Genomic DNA, 22,936 nt, shown 5'->3' on the forward strand with positions numbered 1-22,936 from the left:
AAAAAAAGAAGAAAGAATGAGCAAAAGAGAAGGAAAAGAGACCATTGGATATGGCCATTTTCTGTGTCAACATTTCTATTTTGGGAAAAATTAAATTTGATTTTTAGATTCAGTACCACATGACCTGCCTCTTGAGAAACCGGTATGCAGGTCAGGAAGCAACAGTTAGAACTGGACATGGAACAACAGACTGGTTCCAAATAGGAAAAGGAGTACGTCAAGGCTGTATATTGTCACCCCGCTTATTTAACTTATATGCAGAGTACATCATGAGGAACGCTGGGCTGGAAGAAGCACAAGCTGGAATCAAGATTGCCGGGAAAAATATCAATAACCTCAGATATGCAGATGACACTGCCCTTATGGCAGAAAGTGAAGAGGAACTAAAAAGCCTCTTGATGAAAGTGAAAGAGGAGAGTGAAAAAGTTGGCTTGAAGCTCACCATTCAGAAAACTAAGATCATGGCATCTGGTCCCATCACTTCATGGGAAATAGATGGAGAAACAATGGAAACAGTGGCTGACTTTATTTTTGGGGGCTCCAAAATCACTGCGGATGCTAATTGCAGCCATGAAATTAAAAGACACTTACTCCTTGGAAGGAAAGTTATGACCAACCTAGATAGTATATTAAAAAGCAGAGACATTACTTTGCCAACCAAGGTCCGTCTAGTCAAGGCTATGGTTTTTCCCGTGGTCATGTATGGATGTGAGAGTTGGACTGTGAAGAAAGTTGACCGCCAAAGAATTGATGCTTTTGAACTGTGGTGCTGGAGAAGACTCTTGAGAGTCCTTTGGACTGCAAGGAGATCCAACCAGTCCATTCTAAAGGAGAACAGTCCTGGGTGTTCATTGGAAGGACTGATGCTAAAGCTGAAACTCCAATACTTTGGCCACCTCATGAGAAGAGTTGACTCACTGGAAAAGACTCTGATGTTGGGAGGGATTGGGGGCAGGAGGAGAAGGGGATGACAGAGAATGAGATGGCTGGATGGCATCACCAACTTGATGGACATGAGTCTGGGTGAACTCTAGGAGTTCATGATGGACAGGGAGGCCTGGCATGCTGTGATTCATGGGGTTACAAAGAGTCAGACACGATTGAGCGACTGAACTGAACCCTTAAATACTGCACTTAATAGTTAATTAAATATAAGTTAAACACTATCATTTAAATAACAAGATCTTACTAGAATGAAAATTACCTAACTTTTCAAAAGAAAGATAAATGCATTTATTGTATCTATAAATTACATATGATGTTTATATGTAATTAATAGAAAATAAAGAACAAGGTAAAGTCCATAGAAATTTGATTTCAACTAGGTCCCAAAGTAAAGCTTATTTCTATTGCTCTTTAAAATTTTATCATCCAAGTACAGCCAGATTATAAGATATCTTTTAATGCTTCAGATTTTTTTTCCATTATTTTTAACAGATAGGCAATGTACCTAAAACAGTGAAATATTTTTATATAGAGGTCAGAGTAGCCCTGGATTTTTACATTCTTCTAAATAAGGAATGCAACGTCCTAAGATAAGAAGAGGCAGATATTTTGAATTAAGCAACTCAGTGTGTTCCCTTGAAGGAAATGGCAAATAATATATTCATTCTTGCTTTTTCCAAAACTCTAGCAAAATGTTATATTTAAAAACAAAGACTGTTCCAAAAGATCCTAACAGTTCAAGAAAAGCTGTTGCTTCCTTATTGCTACTCTTCATATTTTTCTAGCTGTCAAATATTTATTAAGAGGAAACCAGTACATAGTTTAGAGAGATAAGATAGTAGGGACTTAAATTCTTGTCATTAGAAGAGACATTCAACAACATATTTTATTTGAGCATGAGCAGTATATGTTCAATTAGCTATCAGATATTAACTCAAAATAGATACTGCCACCAATATCAGAATTACAAGAAGTGACTGACATAAACGGGTCCACTTCATACTCTGGTGGCCCCTTTCAATTTTATTTCCTACGATCCTTCCCTTATTCTCTAACTGTGATCATATTTTTCTCAGTTTCTTCAAACAGCCATGCCCCTTCCTGACATGGGGTCTTTGCACCCTCTACTACCAGTGCCTGAAACGCTGTCCCTCCTTCTGCTTCTCCTCCCTCAGATAAACCATCCATTCTGTGGGGAAGTTTTCAGTGCTCCTCCCAGTTCAGGTCCCAGCCCTTTGTTCCATGTATGCAAACGTGCAACTGTGTAATTACTGTGCATCAGCTTCCACCATTCCGCATGCTCCATGACACCAGGGATGACATCAACGTGCACTTCCTACAATGTTCCCCCAGCAGTCAGCACAGTGCCTAGCACAGGGTGAACACTCCTTCAGTGACGACTGATACCATCACGAATGGCTCTGTAGGAGACAACATTAGGGATTCCAAAACAGTAGCTTGGAAAGCTCCCAGGGTTTCAAAACTTCTAGGGGAGGAAGGGCCCACATGAGACCAAAGAGAAAACATAGGCAAAATTTTCAAGAAACCGGCAGACTCAACAAAGGTGGATGAGATGACTTCTCTAGGACTTTGTGAGAATCTGAAAAACATAAAGACCATATGGGTGGAACAAATATCATCAGCAAAGATACCTGGACTGAAGAGGCGAAAACTATTCATGAAACAGGAGACAGAAGACTCAGCTGAGATGAGAGAGACTGAGTTCCGAGGGCCAGGGGAGGAAGCACGGGTGCTGGGAGGCCTATGGAAGAAGTATCTTGGCCCAGCACTGCTGGACACTGGTTTCCATCAATGCAAACTAGCGAGGAGGGCACCCCAAGAGGGGATCCTTTTTAATATACACAGATGACGAACTACCTTTTTTGCAATGACTGGAAATAGGTAATTAAGTTTTAAAAAGACAGTTTTACTAGAATAAGATTATCAAGTGGTAAGAAAATGATAAATAACCACATGGAGACCTAATCATTTGGGAACAATTTCAGTTACAAGTAATAGAAAAGTCTATTTGACAATGGCTTATTAACCAAATTAAAGTTTTGATTTTTTTTTCTTTTTCTCACATTTTAAACCAGAGGTGGACAGCTCAGGGTCTGATGAGGCTGTTCCATCAAGTAACTATGGATCCAGTCTCTTTAAGTGTCAGCTCACAATCCCTCAAGGTCACAAGGTGGATTATACCCACACCACCTCTGTAAAAATCCTCAACTTGGTTACATCTGCAGGTTATCACATTTTAGCAGGAACATTAGAGTGTGTGCCTGGATAAAGAGATGGACTAACTCAGAGTCCAAGCATCTGGGGGGTTGGGGATCCATACAGATCTTCTGGGAGTTTCATATGAATTCAGAAAGCCAGGATGAAGCTTTTTGCTGTATGAATTCATTTCCCGTCTAGCATCAGGGCCTGAGGCCCAGTGTGGCCTCACTACTGGAAATGCCCCAAGCCTGGCATGGCAGGGGATTTAGCACTGCCCCACCTGACAATCTGGATCAGTGACACTGGAGAATCATGCCATGTCTAGGCTTCCAACCAAGAGAATAAAGCGTGTCTGCAGGCAAAGAGGGGCCCAGAAACTCTCCTTCAAGCCCCTTTGCTCGTCTCTGTTCTTGATCCTTTCTGCTCTCCTTCTCAGACCAAGAGCCAGGCAGATTGCTCATTCCTTGGACTTTCCTTCTCCCTCAAGGATAGCAAGAAAGACCCTAACTCAAGCGGGTGTCCAATTTTATAAAGCAAGATATCAGAAGCCCTTTCAGTGTCATGTGGTAGGAAGAAGGGCAAAAGAAACAGCTCCAATTTCATTATAAAAGAAAGCAAACATTAAAATTAAGTCTAAAAATATCCCAAACCGTGGATACACACATATACATATGAATATATTCATGTTATTTTAGGACCTAAATCCAACACAAATAATAAAGAGGGTCAAAGCACAAATCCCACTCTAATGTTCCCAGTAACTTCATCAAAGGAGTGTTCTCTGAAGCCTCAGTGTTTTTAAAACTCATGTAATTCCTGTGAAGATGCCAGTGCTGACTAATTCATCTTTGAAGTTAAAAAAAAAAACCCTTCACAAGCGCTAATGCTCATTCATATTTAAAGCAGAAAACCACTGGTCATGCTTATGTTGGACACAATGTTATTCCAGTATCTCATTTCAGTTTTTCAGCAGTGGTTTGTTCCCAGAATAACCATAAGACATGCCTAAGCGAAAAAGTTAATAACTGTTTCACACAGTGAGGAAGAGGGACAAGTAGGGGAGGGGCAAGGGGAGAAGAGCTTAGAAAAGAGGAGAAAACATGAGGAGAGGAAGAGAATATTCATTACAGCCCAGGACCCATCAGACTTTTTGCTGTAAATTCTTGAGCTGCCTGGCATCAACCGAAGCACTTTTAGGACCTTCCTGTTTCCATGATTTTCAAAAGCATATCTTCTCACATTTAACTTCTCTGAACTTTAGGTGTACCTTACCATCAATGGTTGTGGCATAGTTTAATTGGAAGCATATAAGATACTGATACTTTTTGTGATGTAAGGTGCCAGAGAATCTATGAAATATGCGCTATTCAGTCTTCTGATACACCTGCAGGTATTATTTTATGAACTTTTAACAACACGCAATCACTTTCTAGACCTAACATTCCCATATTGTGATAGCACTAGGGAAAACTGATTTATATCCCTTTCTTATAATTCTATCTCTTTCTCACTTTTCTAAATATTTCTTTTCTATCAGTGCAAAGCATGTGTATCAGTATAAAACATATGTATTTCCATACAATGGAGAAGGAAATAGAAACCCACTCCAGTGTTCTTGCCTGGAGAATCCCATGGACAGAGGAACCTGGGGTGGCTATAGTCCATGCGGTTGCAAAGAGTCGAACACAACTGAATGACTAAGTACAAGCACATTCCTATGTTTAAAAAAAATGGCATCAATACTGTTAGAATTATAAAATACTTAAGGCTGCCAGGACTCTTAGAAACACCCACTGAAATCTTCTCATTTTACAAGTGAAGAAGCTGAGACTGAAGAGGGCCTGACTTGCCAGGGGATCCATCTGCTCACTGGCAGAACCTACCAGGGAACCTGACTCTGGGTTCCTACCTGGTCTTTCCAGTCTGCTTACCCAACTTTACGTTGCTGTTTTGACAAGACATCTTGGATAAACACATTAGATAATTGAAAACCCAAATACACAACCATATGCAAATACGGCTCAAAGCACCCAGCTTTCTGAATGTCAAAAAAGTTATTCTTTGTGTTTCACTTTTTTCAGCACAACTTGCCAGGAAAAAAAAAAAGGCATATTCAGAAACAGCCAGCAGAGGGAGTCTTTATTTCTCGGTGCAAACAGAAAAAGAAAACAGGATGCTTTGAAAGTTGCTTTAATTTTGTTAGCCCTTTAATATTTAATATTGCTTTACTATTATTGGGCTTCCCTGGTAGCTCAGTTGGTGAAGAATCTGCCTGCAATGTGGGAGATCTGGGTTCAATCCCTGGGTTGGGAAGATCCCCTGGAGAAGGAAAAGGCTACCCATTCCAGTATTCTAATCTGGAGAATTTCATGGACTGTATAGTCCATGGGGTCACAAAGAGGTGGACACAACTGAGTAACTTTTACTGTTTTCACTTTTACTATCATTAACCCTATAAAGGTCCTGCTTAAAATAGTTGAAAGCTTCTAACGAATTTAAATCTATTTTTAAACATTCTGAACTATTTGAATTTGTAAGATAAATCATGTCTAAATCTTTAATAAGAAGGGTCAGGGATGGGGCGGAGGGTGGTGTGTATATATTTATTTATATATATATATGTGTGTGTGTGTGTGTGTGTGTCACTTCAGGTGGTATATAATATAAAGTCCCCTTTCCTGGAACTCAAGCTGAAGATCCTCCTTGGCATTTGGAATGATCAGGGCAAAATTTTTCTTCAAATCCTGATAAAACTACCCCAACTAATTTGACTTCTGAAACTATAAAATAATACTCCTGGTATCTTCACAGACACAACTGAATGTGTACATCCAAATGTGAAGTCCAATTAGGAAGCTATAAACAACACAGGAAAGTTATGACCAACCTAGATAGCATATTAAAAAGCAGAGACATTACTTTGCCAACCAAGCTCCATCTAGTCAAGGCTATGGTTTTTCCCGTGGTCATGTATGGATGTGAGAGCTGGACTGTGAAGAAAGCTGATTGCCAAAGAATTGATGCTTTTGAACTGTGGTGCTGGAGAAGACTCTTGAGAGTCCCTTGGACTGCAAGGAGATCCAACCAGTCCATTCTAAAGGAGATCAATCCTGGGTGTTCATTAGAAAGACTGATGCTAAAGCTGAGACTCCAATACTTTGGCCACCTCATGCGACGAGTTGACTCACTGGAAAAGAGTTTGAAGCTAGGAGGGATTGGGGGTGGGAGGAGACAGGGACGACAGAGAATGAGATGGCTGGATGGCATCACCGACTCGATGGACATGAGTTTGAGTGAACTCCGGGAGTTGGTGATGGACAGGGAGGCCTGGCGTGCTGTGGTTCATGGGGTCACAAAGAGTCAGACACGACTGAGCGACGGAACTGAACTGAAACAACATAAGACAGTGCTGTTTTGCCAAAATGGTTTTTTAATCCCTCTTTTGAAACTGTCTTAAGAGCAAGCATTTTTAATATCCTATGGGAGTAGAAAATCTTTATCCTTTCAGAGAGCTTAATAACTGAAATAACCAAAAGTCTTACTTCTTGTTTTCTGCCAAAAAGAGAGTCTTATTTTTCTAGATTTGGCTTAGGGTGCTGAGGCATGGCCAGGAGAGTCAGCCCTAAGACCGGCCCCAAGCGAGAGTCTTAGACTGTTAATCAGCCCAGCTATTTTTAATCTGCTTTCATTGCCAAAAGTGGACCAGACATCGTAGTTTGCAAACTAATACGAGGTATGGCTCGCATTCGTGAACAGGTTCAGACCAGGTGCTTGAGGCCATGGTGGACTCTCAAATCTGCTCTGTAATCAGATCCTAGCCCACCAGCCTATCAACTACGAGTCTTAGATTCCTCAACCTGTATAACGGGCAAAGTGACAGCAAACTCATAGCACTCCATTCATACTAGTGACTACTATTATACATTTTTGAAAGCAAAATAAGTCCCAAGAGATTTCTACTGAGGTCCAGTGAACTTTCTCATATGGTTTGATCACTATATCTTTGAGGCAAGACTGAGTGCACATCAAGGAAAAAATAACTAAGAGGGCAAAAGACAGAGTGGTTAAAGAAAAATAGGTGAGGTTTGTCCAATGAGTAGACTACAGGTGGGCTTCCCTGGCAGCTCTGCTGGTAAAGAATCCACCTGCGAGGCAGGAGACCCCAGTTTGATTCCTGGGTTGGGAAGATCCTGGGAGAAGGGATAGGCTACCCACTACAGTATTCCTGGACTTCCTTGGTGGCTCAGAAGGCAAAGAATCCACCTGTCAGACAGCAAAGAATCTGCCTGCAATTCGGGAGACCTGGGTTCAAGCCCTGGGTTGGGAAAATTCCAGGAGGAGGGCATGGCAACCCACTCAAGTATTCTTGCCTGGAGAATCCCCATGGACAGAAGAACCTGGCGGGCTACAGTCCATGGGGTTGCAAACAGTTGGACACGAATGAGTGACTGAGCACAGTACAGCACAGACTACGGTGAGAGGCACGGGCTTGGCAGCTGCGGGGTGCAGCCCGCTCTGCAGCCTGCATGCGCCAATCAACCCTGACAGGCAGGCCCTGTGCAGGCAGGGCTCACCTGGGCTCAGTCCTGCATCATCATTCATTAGCACGGTGCTTCAGGTAACTTCTCCAAGCCTCACTTTTCTCATCGCAGGCTGGATTTGCCCACTAAACCTTTAGGGTTCTTAAGAGGATTAAAGAGACCGTGTAATCAGTGCTGAACACAGCATAGCTGCTTTTATTTCTATTGGTGTATGTGGACGGCAGGGAGTGCTCAAAACTGCCCAGGGCAACAAGCTGGGGGATGGGAGTTGGGGTGAAACAGAGCTCATGAAAAAGCAGGGTGGCCCAGCTAAAATGGGCCCTGAGTGCATGACTTCTCACCACAAGGAATGGAACACAGGGAAAAGGAAAGGAGTGCTACAGAAACACAAAGAACAAAATGCCAATAACAGGTCAGTATCAAAAAAGCCCAATTCACTTTTTTTTTTTAATGTGTTTATTCAATGAATAGGAATTATATCTCAGCTCTGTACATTCCACGTGCTGGGCACTTGAGTCTAGTGATGATCAAAAATGACACAGCCCCTAAGAGCATATAGCTCACAGTCCAGTAATGTCCTCCCTATCTACTGAGACAATGTCTTAACACTAGGTACAACTGTACCTCTTTCAAATATTATATATAACCCAGAAGTCCTTGATGGATATTCCCTAGGAGAGTGAAAGGAGAAGTTATCTAAATACCTATCTTATTATATTTAAATCTATATTACCAGATTTAAAAAAAAATTATCAGCATATAATAGTTGGATTAATTTTTTTAATTCAAATTAGAGTCTTCATTTCAGAAAGTGAGCAGAGGGAACAAGGATTTGCGAGACATATTGTCTTTTGTTCCCTGGCTGAACTGTGTCAAGGACAACTACTTTTTGGTTGATTTATTTGTTACAAGAAAATTTTTCGATACCTACTTAATAGGATAGAGCCCCCCCACCACCATTTTTAATAGGCAGATTTTAAACTGTTTATAAAACTAGTAAAACATACCAGATGAGGGGGAAAAAAGAAATTCACATTTGTTGAGCTTCTACTACATGTCAAGTACTTCTAAATATTTACCCTATTTAATCCTCACAACTGTTCTGTGAGGAAGCACCATCATTCCCGAAACAGAGAAACTGACTGTTAGAAAGGTTTAAAAAGAAGACACCTAAAGTCACAACACTGATCAGTGACAGAGCTGAGTTCAAACTCAGGGTTTCCTGACTATAAAATAGACTCTCCACTCTACCACACTTCCTAAAAGTGCACTTTTAGGGAAAAGAAACATTCTGTGAAAACACAAAATCCATTCATCTATGTGGTACCCTTCCTGGGTGAATATGCAACTATGTTACCCTGTATAAAAATTAAAAGGACAGAAGAAAGATTAAGGTTTAGCGGTAATGAGAACTCTAGGCAAATAAGCAAAAACAGTACTCACTATCACTTCAAGACCCCCTTTCAAGCAAGTCAGCCACCTAAAGTCAAGTTACTATCTGTGATCTCCTGTAGCCTCCCCTTCTCAGGAAATCTGCTCTCTCCCCACTTACTAGACTTTACTGTCTCCAATCAAGCAATAAAATATATTTGTTCAAAAAGCATAACCATATCTTGTAGCTGGCATGACAGTAATCAAAATCTAAGGGACAAACATTTTCTGCATGCCATATAAGTAGGAGGCACTTGACAGCTAGTTGCTCACAAAGAACCACCCTCCCTATCTCCTGATTCTGAAGAGAAGGGCAGCGTGTGGAGTTCAAGGCCTACATTGCCAGGCTTCCCTTGGATTCAGACCACATGACACGATCCTGGCCAGTAAGCGGTGAGCAGAAGCTCCTGGTTATTCCCTGGTGGCCCGTTAATAACTGACAGAAGTAGCCTGTATACCCTTGGTTCCTCCCATTTTGTATGCTAGGAATGTGAGCCGGATGACTAACAATTTGCAATTGTCTTTCCATAAAAGGCAAAGGGACCCACACAAAGGATGGTACAATAGAAAGCAAGGGGCTTGGTTGCCTGAGGACACTGCAGGAAGGCTAAGTCAGCTTTGGACCAATTCTTCTTGTAAAGAGAAAGAAAAATAAATCTCTCCCCTGTTTAATTACACTGTCATTTGAGTTTTCCGGTTACATGAAATCAAATTCAGCCTGCGACTGACAAAGCACTTTATTTAAAGAGTCTTTTCCTTAAAAGCGTAAAATCTATGTATGAAACAAAATACACCAAATTTTGAAAACCAAATAGAGCAAGATATATAAAAGACATATGAGGTCCACAAAGAAAGCTAAAAGTCAAATATGAAAAGTCAGAAAGTTTAAGGTACCTAAGGATATTAAGACTTAAATATCATAAAAGGTAATGACGAAACTGATGCCACCGAGCAGGCATTACTGAATTGAGGAATGAGTGATAAAGGGACAGCCACTGACACCCGAGCCAAGACATCATCAAGACAGATGTGATGAGAACAAGTCTTAGAAGGCTTCAGGATGGTACTACAGCCCGAGTGGGACACAGCCAACAGCCTCTGGGAAAACAAACAGGATCCTGGGGTTGTCTACAGGCCATGGAGCACAAGTCAGGGTGCAGAAGGACAGAGGGACAAACAGCACACCATGTCTGGAGCACAAGGAGAAAACCCATGCGCTGGAGTGGAAGTTTCATATGAAGCTGGGGAGACCCCTGTGGATCCGAGTCCTGAAGCACAGTGATTGCCACATATGCCTGGACTGATTTCATATGTATTTACAAGTTTCTGGGCAAAATAGTGACACGACGGTCTATATTCTTTCGTTCTTTACAAAATTGTTTTTAGAAATTCACAGCAATAATTCTAATTGTATGAGGAGAGAAATGAATATAACAAACTATTCTCTTGTATAATCAGGGAACTGGATCGTTTAGTAAATGGCCTTGCTCCATACTATACTCATGAATTTTGGATTTTCAAAATGATTTGAATCTTATGAAAAATATATTCTAAAAAGTATCTCTTATTTCTCTGAGATTTTGGAAGACACGTTAGAATTTCATGTGCCTTTGAAAGTCTCTTGTAATTGTAGTATGGATAAAGACTGTAGAAATGCTTGGAAACATAGTTTGCAAAACGATTTTAATCTGACAGAGGTAGAACCCTTCCTACCCACAGAATCAAAATATGGACATCTGGCCTTCTGACCTTGCAGTCTTTCTATAAAAAGAATGTGAATTTTATATTGCACTTAGTGTAAGCCTTATAATGCTTCAGTCTTTTGTTAACTCTCTGGGACCTTAAAATAGTTTCTTGATGTAATGAACCCAGTTAGAGCACTGGGTACAATTGCCTTTCCATCTCTCTCTCTCTCTCATTCTCCCCATTCTCCTCTCCCCCCACCTCTTTCTTTCACACACACACACACACGTGCGCACGTGTACACACACACACACTCATTTTGTTGCTCACAATTGCTTTCTGAATAAAATGTTTTCTACACTAGAGCATATGCGAGTTGGCGGAGGTGCAGAGGAAGATGAAAGGATTTGTCTGAGCTAATTTCAGACTAGAAGCTGAATGGCAATTAAACACACCATAAGGCAATTTCATTAACATATTAATTCAGGAGGTAACACATATCTAATAAGAGAAGCACACTGGAAGTCACAAGACCTAGATTCTATTTCTAGCTTTGCCATTGACCTTCTGAGTGACCTTGCCTAATAAGTCACTCAACACCCAAGAGACTCAGTCTTCTCATCTGAACAAAAAAGGCATAACCTAGTAGTGATCTGAGAAAAATGCTATGAGGTAAAAAATTCACTCAGCACACTTGATGAGGATGTGATCATTTCTGAGAGAGATGATGAAACTTCCTTCACTGGAACCTTGATTAACTACTAACTAGAATCCAGGGTTCATTAGAAGGACTGATGCTAAAACTAAAACTCCAATACTTTGGCCACCTCATGCAAGAGTTGACTCATTGGAAAAGAGTCTGATGCTAGGAGGGATTGGGGGTGGGAGGAGACGGGGACTACAGAGAATGAGATGGCTGGATGGCATCACCAGCTCGATGGACATGAGTTTGAGTGAACTCCGGGAGTTGGTGATGGACAGGGAGGCCTGGCGTGCTGTGATTCATGGGGTTTCAAAGAGTCGGACACGACTGAGCGACTGAATTGAACTGACTGAGAATCAAGGAAATCAGATCCTAATAGAATTAGAGAAAGTAAAATGCTCTTGCCAATTTACTTCATAGAGAGTCCACACAAATACCCTCTTCCTCAAAGATCAAAATACATTTGATCTGCTACAAAAGAGACCCATACCATGTTATGAGCCATGTTAAAATTCAAGTTCTCAATCCATCTCAGGAGATCTTTTATCCAGTTAAATCATACGCACTTGCTGATATGAAACTTACTCCTTAGCACTGTTAGGCATTTTCAGAAATGTCCTCAGCCTTTGAAATGATTAGGATTCCAACTGGCAAATTATTTTGCAAGCACCACTCATTCAGGATGAGCAAATTCTATGCCAAACCTGTAGAAAAAACACCTACGTTCTTTGGAAAAGGAAGAGCTGTCCCCCAAATATTTTGAGAAATGCCTGTATTAATTTGTATCATCTTAAATTATGGTGCATATAGAAAATGACAAGTTAATTACAAGTATGGAGTAATTTCCTATCTTAGGGAAAAAAAGGCATGGTGTGACCAGAACAGATGGATATTTTTTAGTCAGAAAAACACCCAGTTCCTAAAATAAGATTAACACTAAGATTTTCAGAACAATCTTATAGACAATGGGTCCTCTGGGGATTAAAATGTTGGGAGAAAGAAATAGTATTACATATTTTCAGCAAATGATGTGCTAAACTATATGAACATCTAATATGTGTACTCACAGGAAAGGAATAACACGGACTTGGGCAAAGGGAATTTTGACTTATGTAATTATTATAATAGAAACCTGACTAGAAACTTATTATAAAAGACCAAGAGAAATCACAATGATATATCTATTGGCAGCTCAGACTTAGTATTAAGTATAACCACAGTAATCTTGTTTTGCTACTTACCAATCAGAGCTGGATGTTATTTACTCACACCAATTTCCCCTAGACTAACTGCTCCAAATACTTGAAGATGACAGCATCTTTTTCTAATATTTTATACACTAAGAAAATAAGAAATGGTTTAAATATTTTATTGTCGTTATAAAAATCCAAATACTTGATTCACAAAATTATAGACACAAATAAAACTGAAGAGAGCCCTTAATGAAAATCTCTCAACAATTATATTATAGGTGAGGAGGTAATGATGCCAAGTTTATGTGACTTGCCCAAGGTCACACAGCTAGAAAATGGAGAATCCATGTGGCATGCTTTCCACCACACCAACATGTCATGCAAAAAATACCACATGATGAAAGTTTCTTGGTTAATCCAAACTGAAAAATTAACTGGATAAAGAAGAACCCAAACATAAGGACATAGATGTAATATATACTATTATATCTTTTCACATACCCAGTGACTCAGGAAATCTATATAGTCACTATTAATATACTACTAAGTCTAAATCAAAATAAAGATTCCAGCTCAAAGCAAAATATTTTTAATTAAATTTGCTCAAGATGACAGCAAGACATCAAGAAAGATAAGAACAAATGTTGGCAATATTATCATATACTATTTCACTGCCAAGTAAAATGTCCCTGGTGAATAAACAGTCAATTGGATAAGAAAATAAATTAAGAACAATAAAAAGAGACACTTCTTAAAAAAAAACAACTCTAATTGTAAGATTTGTCATTTTCAAATAAACCATGACATCTGACTTAATGAAATACACTGAGAGTTAACCATTAAAAGTTAGGTATGGAAATAACATTACAGTTTCTAGAGTCACCAAAATCATTCAAAAATTACAGTGCCAAAATGTGTTTTGGTGCTTTCTTTTTTTATACAACAGATTTGATTCTTTAAGGATTTCAATACATGCTTCTTATTTGGTGCATTTACAAGAGAAGTTTAGTATATTCAGCTTTACTTAAATGCTACATTATGTGGTGTGTTTATTACCTTGTGAAGTACAATACCGCAAATGAGATATAGGAATAAACTTTACAAAAAAACCTAATAGACAAAATATTTTCACACAAAGGACTGACTGCATTAATAATTAACAGAAAGCCTTTTCACAGGGTAATTCAATGGAAAGTTTTTCTTAAGCAAGAAAGCAGAAACTCAATAGAAATGGGTAGAAAACTGGAGGCTAATAAACTGGTGCCATATGTTTAAATAGTAAACAATTACACAGTCCATTCAACAATGAAGATGGATATATTATGAATTATAGTGAAACAAAGAAACTGCTCCTTAGTAAACAAATATGAAACATAATAGCTAGCAGACTGCCTATTGAACTAAAAGCAAAGAGGCCTGAAGTTACAGTAGAAGGGGAAAAAAAGAAAGAAAAAGCTTCAATACAGTCTCTAAATCACAATGCCCTGAAATTGAGACCAAACTGCTTTCACATGGAGCTTTTTTACAACAGAGATGTGCTGGCCCTGCTTTTTTTTACCCCCTTAGTCTAATTTCAATAATCTGTCCTTTAATCACCAACAGCCTCAATGAAATCTAGCCCCTCTCAGGATAGGTAATGAAAGTGACCAACACACTAATAAACACAGTTACAGGAAGGAAAAAAAAACCAAGAGGAAGAAAAGAAAAAAGCAGAAGTCACATACCCTTTTCTGGAGAACTATGGGCGTTATTGCAGGCAGAGTGACTCTTCTTGCACTCAAACTCATGCCTGTTCTTCTCAGAGGGATCCCCTCCCATAGATCATGGACGAAGTGAAAGAAATCTTTTATAGTTTCTCCTTGGGAATCTCGGGGCTCAGTGCAAAGAAACAACTAGGAAAGTAATAAATGTCACTCTGCTTATGTGATTCCAATCTACCCAAAGCCAATTAAGGATGGCTGTGGGACAGGACAAGGCAGCGACCAATCAAAGCCCAGAAAACTCCGCCTTTGTCCTTGGAAACACATTCTGATACTTTTGTTTATGATATTTAAAGAACCAGATTAACAGCCATCTAGTTCACTTAACTTTTTTTTCCAAAACAGTGCAATTCAATGCCATTCTTTGTTGACTAGGCAGTTATGTCTTTACTTTACTAAAACATTTCAACATATGGCAGATAAGAAACTGTTTACATTGGTCTATTTAAAGTGTATAAATATGCAGATGCACTAAATTTACTTACGCTACTCATAAAAGTGATAAATGGGTCGATTGAAACATGTTATATGAGGCATAAAAAAAAATAATGCTGAAGTTAGAACTGGTCCAAAAGTGTTCATTTACAAGTTATAATAAAAGGATTTTAATATATACTTAGGAATTTCATCTTCTAAGCTACCCTTGAAGTTACACACTTAAATATTCCTGTTAAATACAACCTTAAGAATCAACCTAAATAATAATGTTAAATATAAATGGGGCATTAAGCTACAACATATGAATTGGAAATGCTAATGTTTTTTAAAACCACAGATCTGCGTAACTGAGCATATTTCACTTAATTCAAAGCATTTAAACAATAATCATGCTTAAAGCATTCTCAAAATTTTAACAAGCATTTTGACTTTTGTCTTATAATAACTAAAAATTGTATTTCAGTATTTTTGAGAGTTGGAGAATGGTCCATTTCTGGTTAATGAGAAAATTTTTAATAAAGTCTAAATGAAGAGTAAGAGAAACACTCAAAAATGTCAAAAAAGTATTACAATATTAAAACTAATCTAGTTTTTATAATTATAAAATCTCTTCTGGACCGATTCCTTAACAAGCACCTACTCAATGCTCTTCAAGCAGGACACAGGGTACGATGCACTGTGTTTAGCATGAGGGAGCTCTTCATCACTAGATAACAAAGTGGTTGTTGTAGAAACCAGGCAAAATGAAGATTCTCAGCAACTCAGGCACTAACTTTCCATTTCATTGTCTAGCTGCTACTGGGCAGGGTTCACATGGGTGTGTTTTATATGCACGGTGATCTCATACTCCTCTAAAGAAAAAGACACTACAAACTCTAGGGTTCCCTACTTTGAATTTCAAATCTTACACAGATGGCTGACAATGGTAGTTAGGGGTAGGGGGAATTCACTTAATAAAAAGTCACAGTCATCTAATTTGGGGGGCATTCATTTGATTCCTATCCTATTAGGTTTATCATCGTATTTTTTTTCTTTAATTAAAAAAAAATTTTTTTTACAAGGTTGAGTTGGTTTCTGCCATAAAACAACGCAAATCGGCCACAATTATACATATATTCCCTCCCTCCTGAGACTCCCTCCCCTCCCCAAATCCCATGCCTCCAGATCATCAGCAAGAGCCAGACTGGGCTCTCTGTGCTACACAGCAACTTCTCACCGTCCATCCATCTTACGCCCAACAGTGTTGATGCTACTCTCTCCACTGTCCCTCTCTCTCCGCCTCCCACTGTGTCCACAAGTCCATTCTCTCCATGTGTCTCCTTTCCTTCCCTTCAAATAGGGTCATCGATATTGTGGTCTTTTAAAATAAAACTACCAACAAAACTTCTACTAATATTGAGAGGGAAGTCACCATTCGTGAAGGAAAAGATGTTGATTTAACCTTGAGTCACTTTTCTGGCAGGCACACTATAACAAAGCCCACTGCAACTACACAGTTTCAAGATTGCTGTCTATAACTGTTCTTTCTTCTTTTCTCAATTTAGTCTTTGAATATTACAAAGAAGCGTTCTCTCTGGTCTCAAAAACGTGTTGACCATAATCGAAGCAATTCATTCCACTAAATCTTGAGGCAAAGTGCCTACTATGTGCTCAGCAGTGAGTTAGGTGGTAGGTACATCCTGATAAGTAAGGTATGGTCACTGCTTCGTAGTGGAATAGATACTCATTTTTTAAATGAAAAATCACATATGTAACTTTGTTCTGTATTTTCCAAGTCTCTGTAAATGTGTCATCATATTTTCATAATTTAAAAAATAAAAATGCAATTTAAAAAATATTTTAAAATTTTTTTAAAAAGAGGTGAACCAAAACAAAAGAAATTACATTCGATAATGGACTGAGGGTCATTGTGATTAAATGCCAAGTACCAGGGGTGCACCATCGTGACAGGCTTCAAGGAGGAAATGACATTTGCTCTGAAAAGCAAGAAGACAAGAATATGCAGAACTTGATAACTGATGGAGACACAGAGGGAGCTTCTCAAAGCTGACTGCAAGTTCTGAAGTCTTGGCGAACGGAGAGTAAGAGATGTTGTTTTACATCACACAAACTTTTTAAACACTAAAATGAATCCTTCAGGTCAAAACATCATCCAGGCTATATAGTCATGGCAGTGCAACATACCTGCTCTTAAAAAACATTCAAGAGACAACAAGCTGCTGAAGAACAATAGGTCATCTCTTTGGAACTCTTGAGAATTAAAGCTTACAAATTTTCAGTGAAAACTATGAAGAGTGAAATGTGGCGTTTTGTGACTCTATGTTTCTAAAAAGATCTTTCAGAAAAAAACTCACATTTTTCACAGTCAACAGGCTGAAAAGGCTAATGAGGTGACACTTGCACTTAATAACATAGCAGGAGTCCACTTTTCAGCATCCTTTCCAAGTGTTCCCAGTGACCGTCCTTTATGTTACATCCTTGTTATTGTAGACACTGATTCAAAATTTAACTTTAGTCAAATGCTTTTTACCACTATTATGAATGGTTTGCATACTCACTAACCTTGTCACCTGAGTCTTAATTTCTTCAGCTGCTACTAAATAGGAATATAAAGCTATGGCCAACAATTTGGGGATTGCTATGAGGGTCAAGGATATCAATTCTGTGTAGGACCTGGAAGAGTCCAAGGCAGGTGCTGCAAAATATTCCTTGAACTGCTCCTGCAAAGGTCTGGATCAAAGATACCTTCTCCTTAGACTGTGTCACAGATCATGGTTTCCAAAATTGAATTTTGATATAGCAGGGTTGCAAACAATATAGTATGGTATACAATGAAATATTATAGAATATCACTGTATATTATTTTGTTCTTTGCTCAGTACTTTGTTAGAACAAGAGTAAATTTTGTCACTCAAAATATATATATCAAAGTTTCAATGTGAATTAAGACTAACAAAAAATAATATATAATAATACACATTATGACGATAATAATACATAGTAATACATAAGGGAGCACCCAATACAAGCCAGGCATTTAGCTAGTTTTCATTGAATTCTCACAACTCTATAAGGTGCACGTGTGTGCTTAGTCACTCAGCTGTGTCAGACTCTTTGCAACCCCATGGACTGTAGCCTGCCAGGCTCCTCTGTCCATAGAATTCTCTAGGCAAGAATACTGGAGTGGGTTGCCATGACTTCCTCCAGAGGATCTTCTTGACCCAGAGATCGAACCCGGGTCTCTTGCATTGCAGGCAGATTCTCTACTGTCTGAGTCACCAGGGAAGCCCACTCTATGAAGTAGACACTAGCTATTCAGTAGATGAAGAAGCTAATGACAGAAGAGCAGATGGCTAAAAATGGCCTCAGAATTAAGTACATATTGCAAAAACTTACCCAAATTCACAAAATACATAAGTCCATCAGTTAAGGTGAAAACTACATCTGGCTCTCTCCAAGACACTACTATTCTACTCTACAATATTCTCTCCCACACTGTACTATATAATTTAATGTATAATTAGCATAAAAGAAGGCAATGGCAAGCCACTCCAGTACTCTTGCCTAAAAAATCCCATGGATGGAGGAGCCTGGTAGGCTGCAGTCCGTGGGGTCACTAAGGGTCGGACACGACTGAGCGACTTCACTTTTCACTTTCACACATTGGAGAAGGAAATGGCAACCCACTCCAGTGTTCTTGCCTGGAGAATCCCAGGGACAGGGGAGCGTGGTGGGCTTCCGTCTATGGGGTCACACAGAGTCGGACACGACTGAAGTGACTTAGCAGTAGCAGCAGCATAAAATGTCATCTTCATACCACTCTTTTTCTAATGTACCTAAGCATTCATTTTACTAACTCTTAATAATACACATCGGGAGGGGGGGCGCCTTAGTATGCATAAAGTATGATGCTATTTGCTATCGGAGTTCAGATAATCCCTGATACCTGTGAAGCAGAAGAGCTGACACTTGGCAACATGTAAACACTTGGTCAAAGTAGGATACAAGGTGGGATCCAGGCAGAAGGGATGCGACATAAGCACCAATCACCCTCCAGGTTCCAAGCCTGCCTTTCAAGCCTCTCCTTTCACTCAACATCAACGAAAGCCTGTTGGAACTCACTTAAGCATGTTCCAATTCTACCTCTTTATATCATAATATTCTCTCTCTAAAACCCACAAGGCCTCTCTAAAACCTTTCAAGGCCTCAAACCAGACCCACCTCTTCTGAAAGTCTCACTGGTGATGCATCATTCAAGCATCTCTCTCTCTCTCTTTTTTTTTTTTTTTTGCACAAGTTACCTTAGAATTGAGAGGTAGAGAATGTTCTATAAAGCAGGCACTATTTATTCCCATTTACAGATTCAAGCCATGTCCATCTTTTCCAGATTCTTTACCCTAGTTTAGCCAAGCTTCAGCTACTGTTCCCTAACATTCTATATTATTTAGAATGCAGGCTCCTTGAAAGTAGGGACATGTCTTTGTTGTTGTTTAGCAGCTAAGACATGCCTAACTCTTTGCGTCCCGATGGACTGTAGCCCGCCAGGCTCATCTGTCCCTGGGATTCTCCAGGCAAGAATACTGGAGTGGGTTGCCATTTTCTTCTCCAGGGGACCTTCCCGACCCAGGTATCAAACTCACATCTCTGAGGCTTCCTCACTGGCAGACAGATTCTTTACCATCAAGCCACAAGTGAAGCCCCAGGGACTTGTCTAACTTCCCTTTGACCAGCACTCTTGTCTACTTGAGTGGCTTTACACATGGGGGAAAATGCTGTAATAAATGCTTCCTGTTTACTAAATCCTACAAATACTTCTTTAGGGTACCCATCGACCAATCTCCTGTCTCACACAAAACAAAACTTGTTTTTCCCCTTCACCATGTCCCTGAATATCTTGCTATTATGCTACCCAGTGGGGTAGCTAATTGCCCCTCCATATTCATTAACTCCCTCAAAGACGCAGATCAAAACTGGCCCCTCCAAGAAGTCATTCCCTGCATCTAAATTATATCATTTCTTGTACTATACATTTTTTAGGGCTTAAACTTTTCCATTTCTCATGCCTTTTTCTGTACATACTAATTGCTTTGATAACTAATAAATCCTTTTGTAGGCCTCAGTTATTTGCCCAAGGAAAACATAATCCTTCAGGGTGGGACCCAGGATTTCCTTTCCTGTGCTGCTCCCAGAATACCCAGCAGAGAGCTCTCTGTGCATAGTAGGCATTACGCTATAGTCAATGTGGAATGACGACTCACTCTGGTCACATCGTGGACAAGCTTCCTTTCTTGTCTTAACAATTGCTGCCGCTGCTGCTAAGTCGCTTCAGTCGTGTCCGACCCTGTGCGACCCCACAGACGGTAGCCCACCAGGCTCCTACGTCCCTGGTATTCTCCAGGCAAGAATACTGGAGTGGGTTGCCATTTCCTTCTGCAACAATTGCTAGCCTTATGATTTATTCTGAACAAAAGCACACAGTCTTCTTCACAGGACCATTTGGATATTCTTTTGTTAACTGAGGAAGTTCTGGGCTTCTCAGGTGCCTAGTGGTAAAGAATCTGCCTGCCAATGCAGGAGACGCAAGAGAGAAGCGAGTTCGATTCCTGGATTGGAAAGATCCTCTGGAGGAGGAAATCCCCTGAAGGAGGCAACCCATTCCAGTATAGTCTGGAAAATTCCATGGACAGAGGAGCCTGACAGGCTACAGTCCATGGGGTCACAAAGAGCTGGACATGACTGAGCAACTGAACACGCATAGTTCTGTCAGTGGTCAGCACTGTTGTCACTAAATTTAACTGTTGTCCTAAGAACATCAGATTCAGAAAAATCTTAAAATATTTCGTTATAGCAGTTAATTGCAAATAAGTAGTCTAGATCTTTAGATACAAACTCAGTACTTCTAATCCTATCAGTTCATCTTACTCAGATACCCTTTGCTTCCTTAGGTATATGACACAGCATCATTCTTTATACTTGGTGGATCTGATTGGATCTTCCTCTATCTTACTTTTCCTCCTCCACCTTGACAGCTCTTTCCTTCCATCAAAAATGTCTGGGCTTTCTTACTGATTAAAACTCTGATAGAAAGTTTCTTCTTTTAAAGAAATTACTGAATGACTTATGAGACTAGTGATGATAAATATTACTAATCTACAGGATATTCAAGTATTTTTAAAAGTGCTTAGGTATTCTTTCTCCAGGACACAGTTTTCTAGGAGCATTATAGCTGCCGACCAAGGAGGCATAATGTACTGTGCTATCTACAGGAGGGTGGATGGACAAATAAAAATAATTATGACAATGTGTTAAGTTCTTTAACCACGTATACATAAAGTTCTGGATCCATAAAAGAGAAAGACATTAATTTCACCATGAGCAAGCAGACAAGTTCCCCAAGTAGACAAAATATTCAAGAATGAAAGTAATTCCAGATAATGGAAACATATACAAAGATGAATCTGGAAAAGCATGGGCCAGCCAAGAATGGTCATTCTATGTCACACTGAGAAGTTTGACTTTCAACCTCAAAGGTAGCAGTATTTGATAAGATGTGACCTTTATCTTAGCATGGAAGATAAACTGTGGAATGGTGACTAGAAGGAAGAAATTAGTCCCAAATGAGTCCCAGAAATTATCAAGCTAGAAACCAAAATTTCAAAGATGACAAGGAGGAGAAATACAGGATCAAATAGTAAAAACATTAACAAATATAAATAAAACTATATTTTCCCTGTAAGTGAGCTTTCAACATAAATTATAATTTTAAAAAGTATAGAATATAAAAAGATAAATGTCTTATCTACACTATTCAAATTTCATATACTTTAAGGTTCTCATAAGAAAAATGGATCAGGAAAGTAGACAGAAAACAAACACTAACATTCTTCATGCCTCCAAAACCTTAAAATGACAAGAAGAGGGAAGAAGAGAAGAAAAACGAGAGAGAATTTCCTTGCTAAAAGAAAATAAATAATTTCTTTTTTTTTTTTTTTACCATGCTGGGATACAAGAAAGGTACCTTCAGTATGCCATAAATTAAAAGAATTTCTGAAAGCTAGAAGTCATTGAGATTAGACTGAGAAGAACACAAGAAATTACAGCCAGAATTTGTGTATGAGGGAAAAGATGGTGAAGGCAGGTCCAGAGAACTTAGGTTTACAGTATATTTAGAGAAAGTAAGAGAAAAGGAATGCAGAAGATGAGGCAACTAGAACTCTCAAACATTATTATAACAAAAAAAGCTAAAACCTAGAAAACAATATAGAAGATAAAGTTGAGGAAGTATCTTCTATAACGTGAAGGAAAAAGTCAAAGAAATGAAAAGAAAAAGAAATTATGGAGGAACAATCTAAAAAGATCAACACACATAGAATATGTTACAGGAAGAGTTTTTAAAAAAGAAAGTACGAGGAATAAGAAAGAGAAGGCAGAAGAGAAGTTCCCTTAGCTGAATAAGGCTACCAGTTTTAAACTAAAAGTGCCCCAGATGGCTATTATGAACAAAAAAGGAGTCATGCTCAACAAACAGTGGGAAATGTAACAACTTCAAAGAGAAAAATAATTCCTAACACTTTCTGAGAGAAATTTTTGTTTACCTGCAATGTAGGAAAATTGGACAGGCATCATACTACCATCCAATTTCTCATCAATGTCCCCCATGAACATAGGCACAAAAATCCCTTTAAAAAGTAACAGAAAGCAAAGGAGGTAAGAAATCAATTTTTGCAGGAACACCATACTTCTACAGCAGTGGGAAGTCATTATATTAAGAAAAACTTCACATATTCCCAAATCCCTTAGCTTAGAAGAATTAAAGACTGAAAAAAAATTCAATCACAGAAAAAGAAAAGTCTTTTTAACTTAGTACTTAAACTGTGGCTGTCTTCCTCATGAACCTCCCAAAAATATGTTCCAACAAAAACCCACTGCTTGTAGATGAATGTTAAAACAGATCCTCAAATCTGTATAAACATACTATGAACGGGAAGAAAGAAAAGGCACAGGAAATCAAATGGCAGATGA

At 39.1% G+C, this 22,936-nt stretch overlaps 1 protein-coding gene across 3 annotated transcripts in view; it reads right to left on the minus strand.

Annotated features, from left to right (window-relative positions):
• The window catches only part of GRB14 (growth factor receptor bound protein 14), a 127,263-nt gene that overhangs the window by 55,599 nt on the left and 48,728 nt on the right, over positions 1-22,936 (minus strand). The window contains exon 1 of one of the 3 annotated variants that reach the window (XM_055397924.2): positions 14,441-14,686. The exons of the other annotated variants lie outside the window; for them this stretch is intronic. Within the exon in view, the coding sequence (XP_055253899.2) occupies positions 14,441-14,503 (63 nt within the window). The 5' untranslated portion in view covers positions 14,504-14,686. Of the gene's footprint in view, positions 1-14,440; positions 14,687-22,936 lie in introns of those variants that run through there. 3 annotated transcript variants of the gene reach the window in all.

This window comes from Moschus berezovskii, chromosome 2, assembly GCF_049115385.1.
Source record: "Moschus berezovskii isolate FMDL1 chromosome 2, NW_MosBer_1.0, whole genome shotgun sequence".
NCBI classification, from domain to species: Eukaryota; Metazoa; Chordata; class Mammalia; order Artiodactyla; family Moschidae; genus Moschus; species Moschus berezovskii.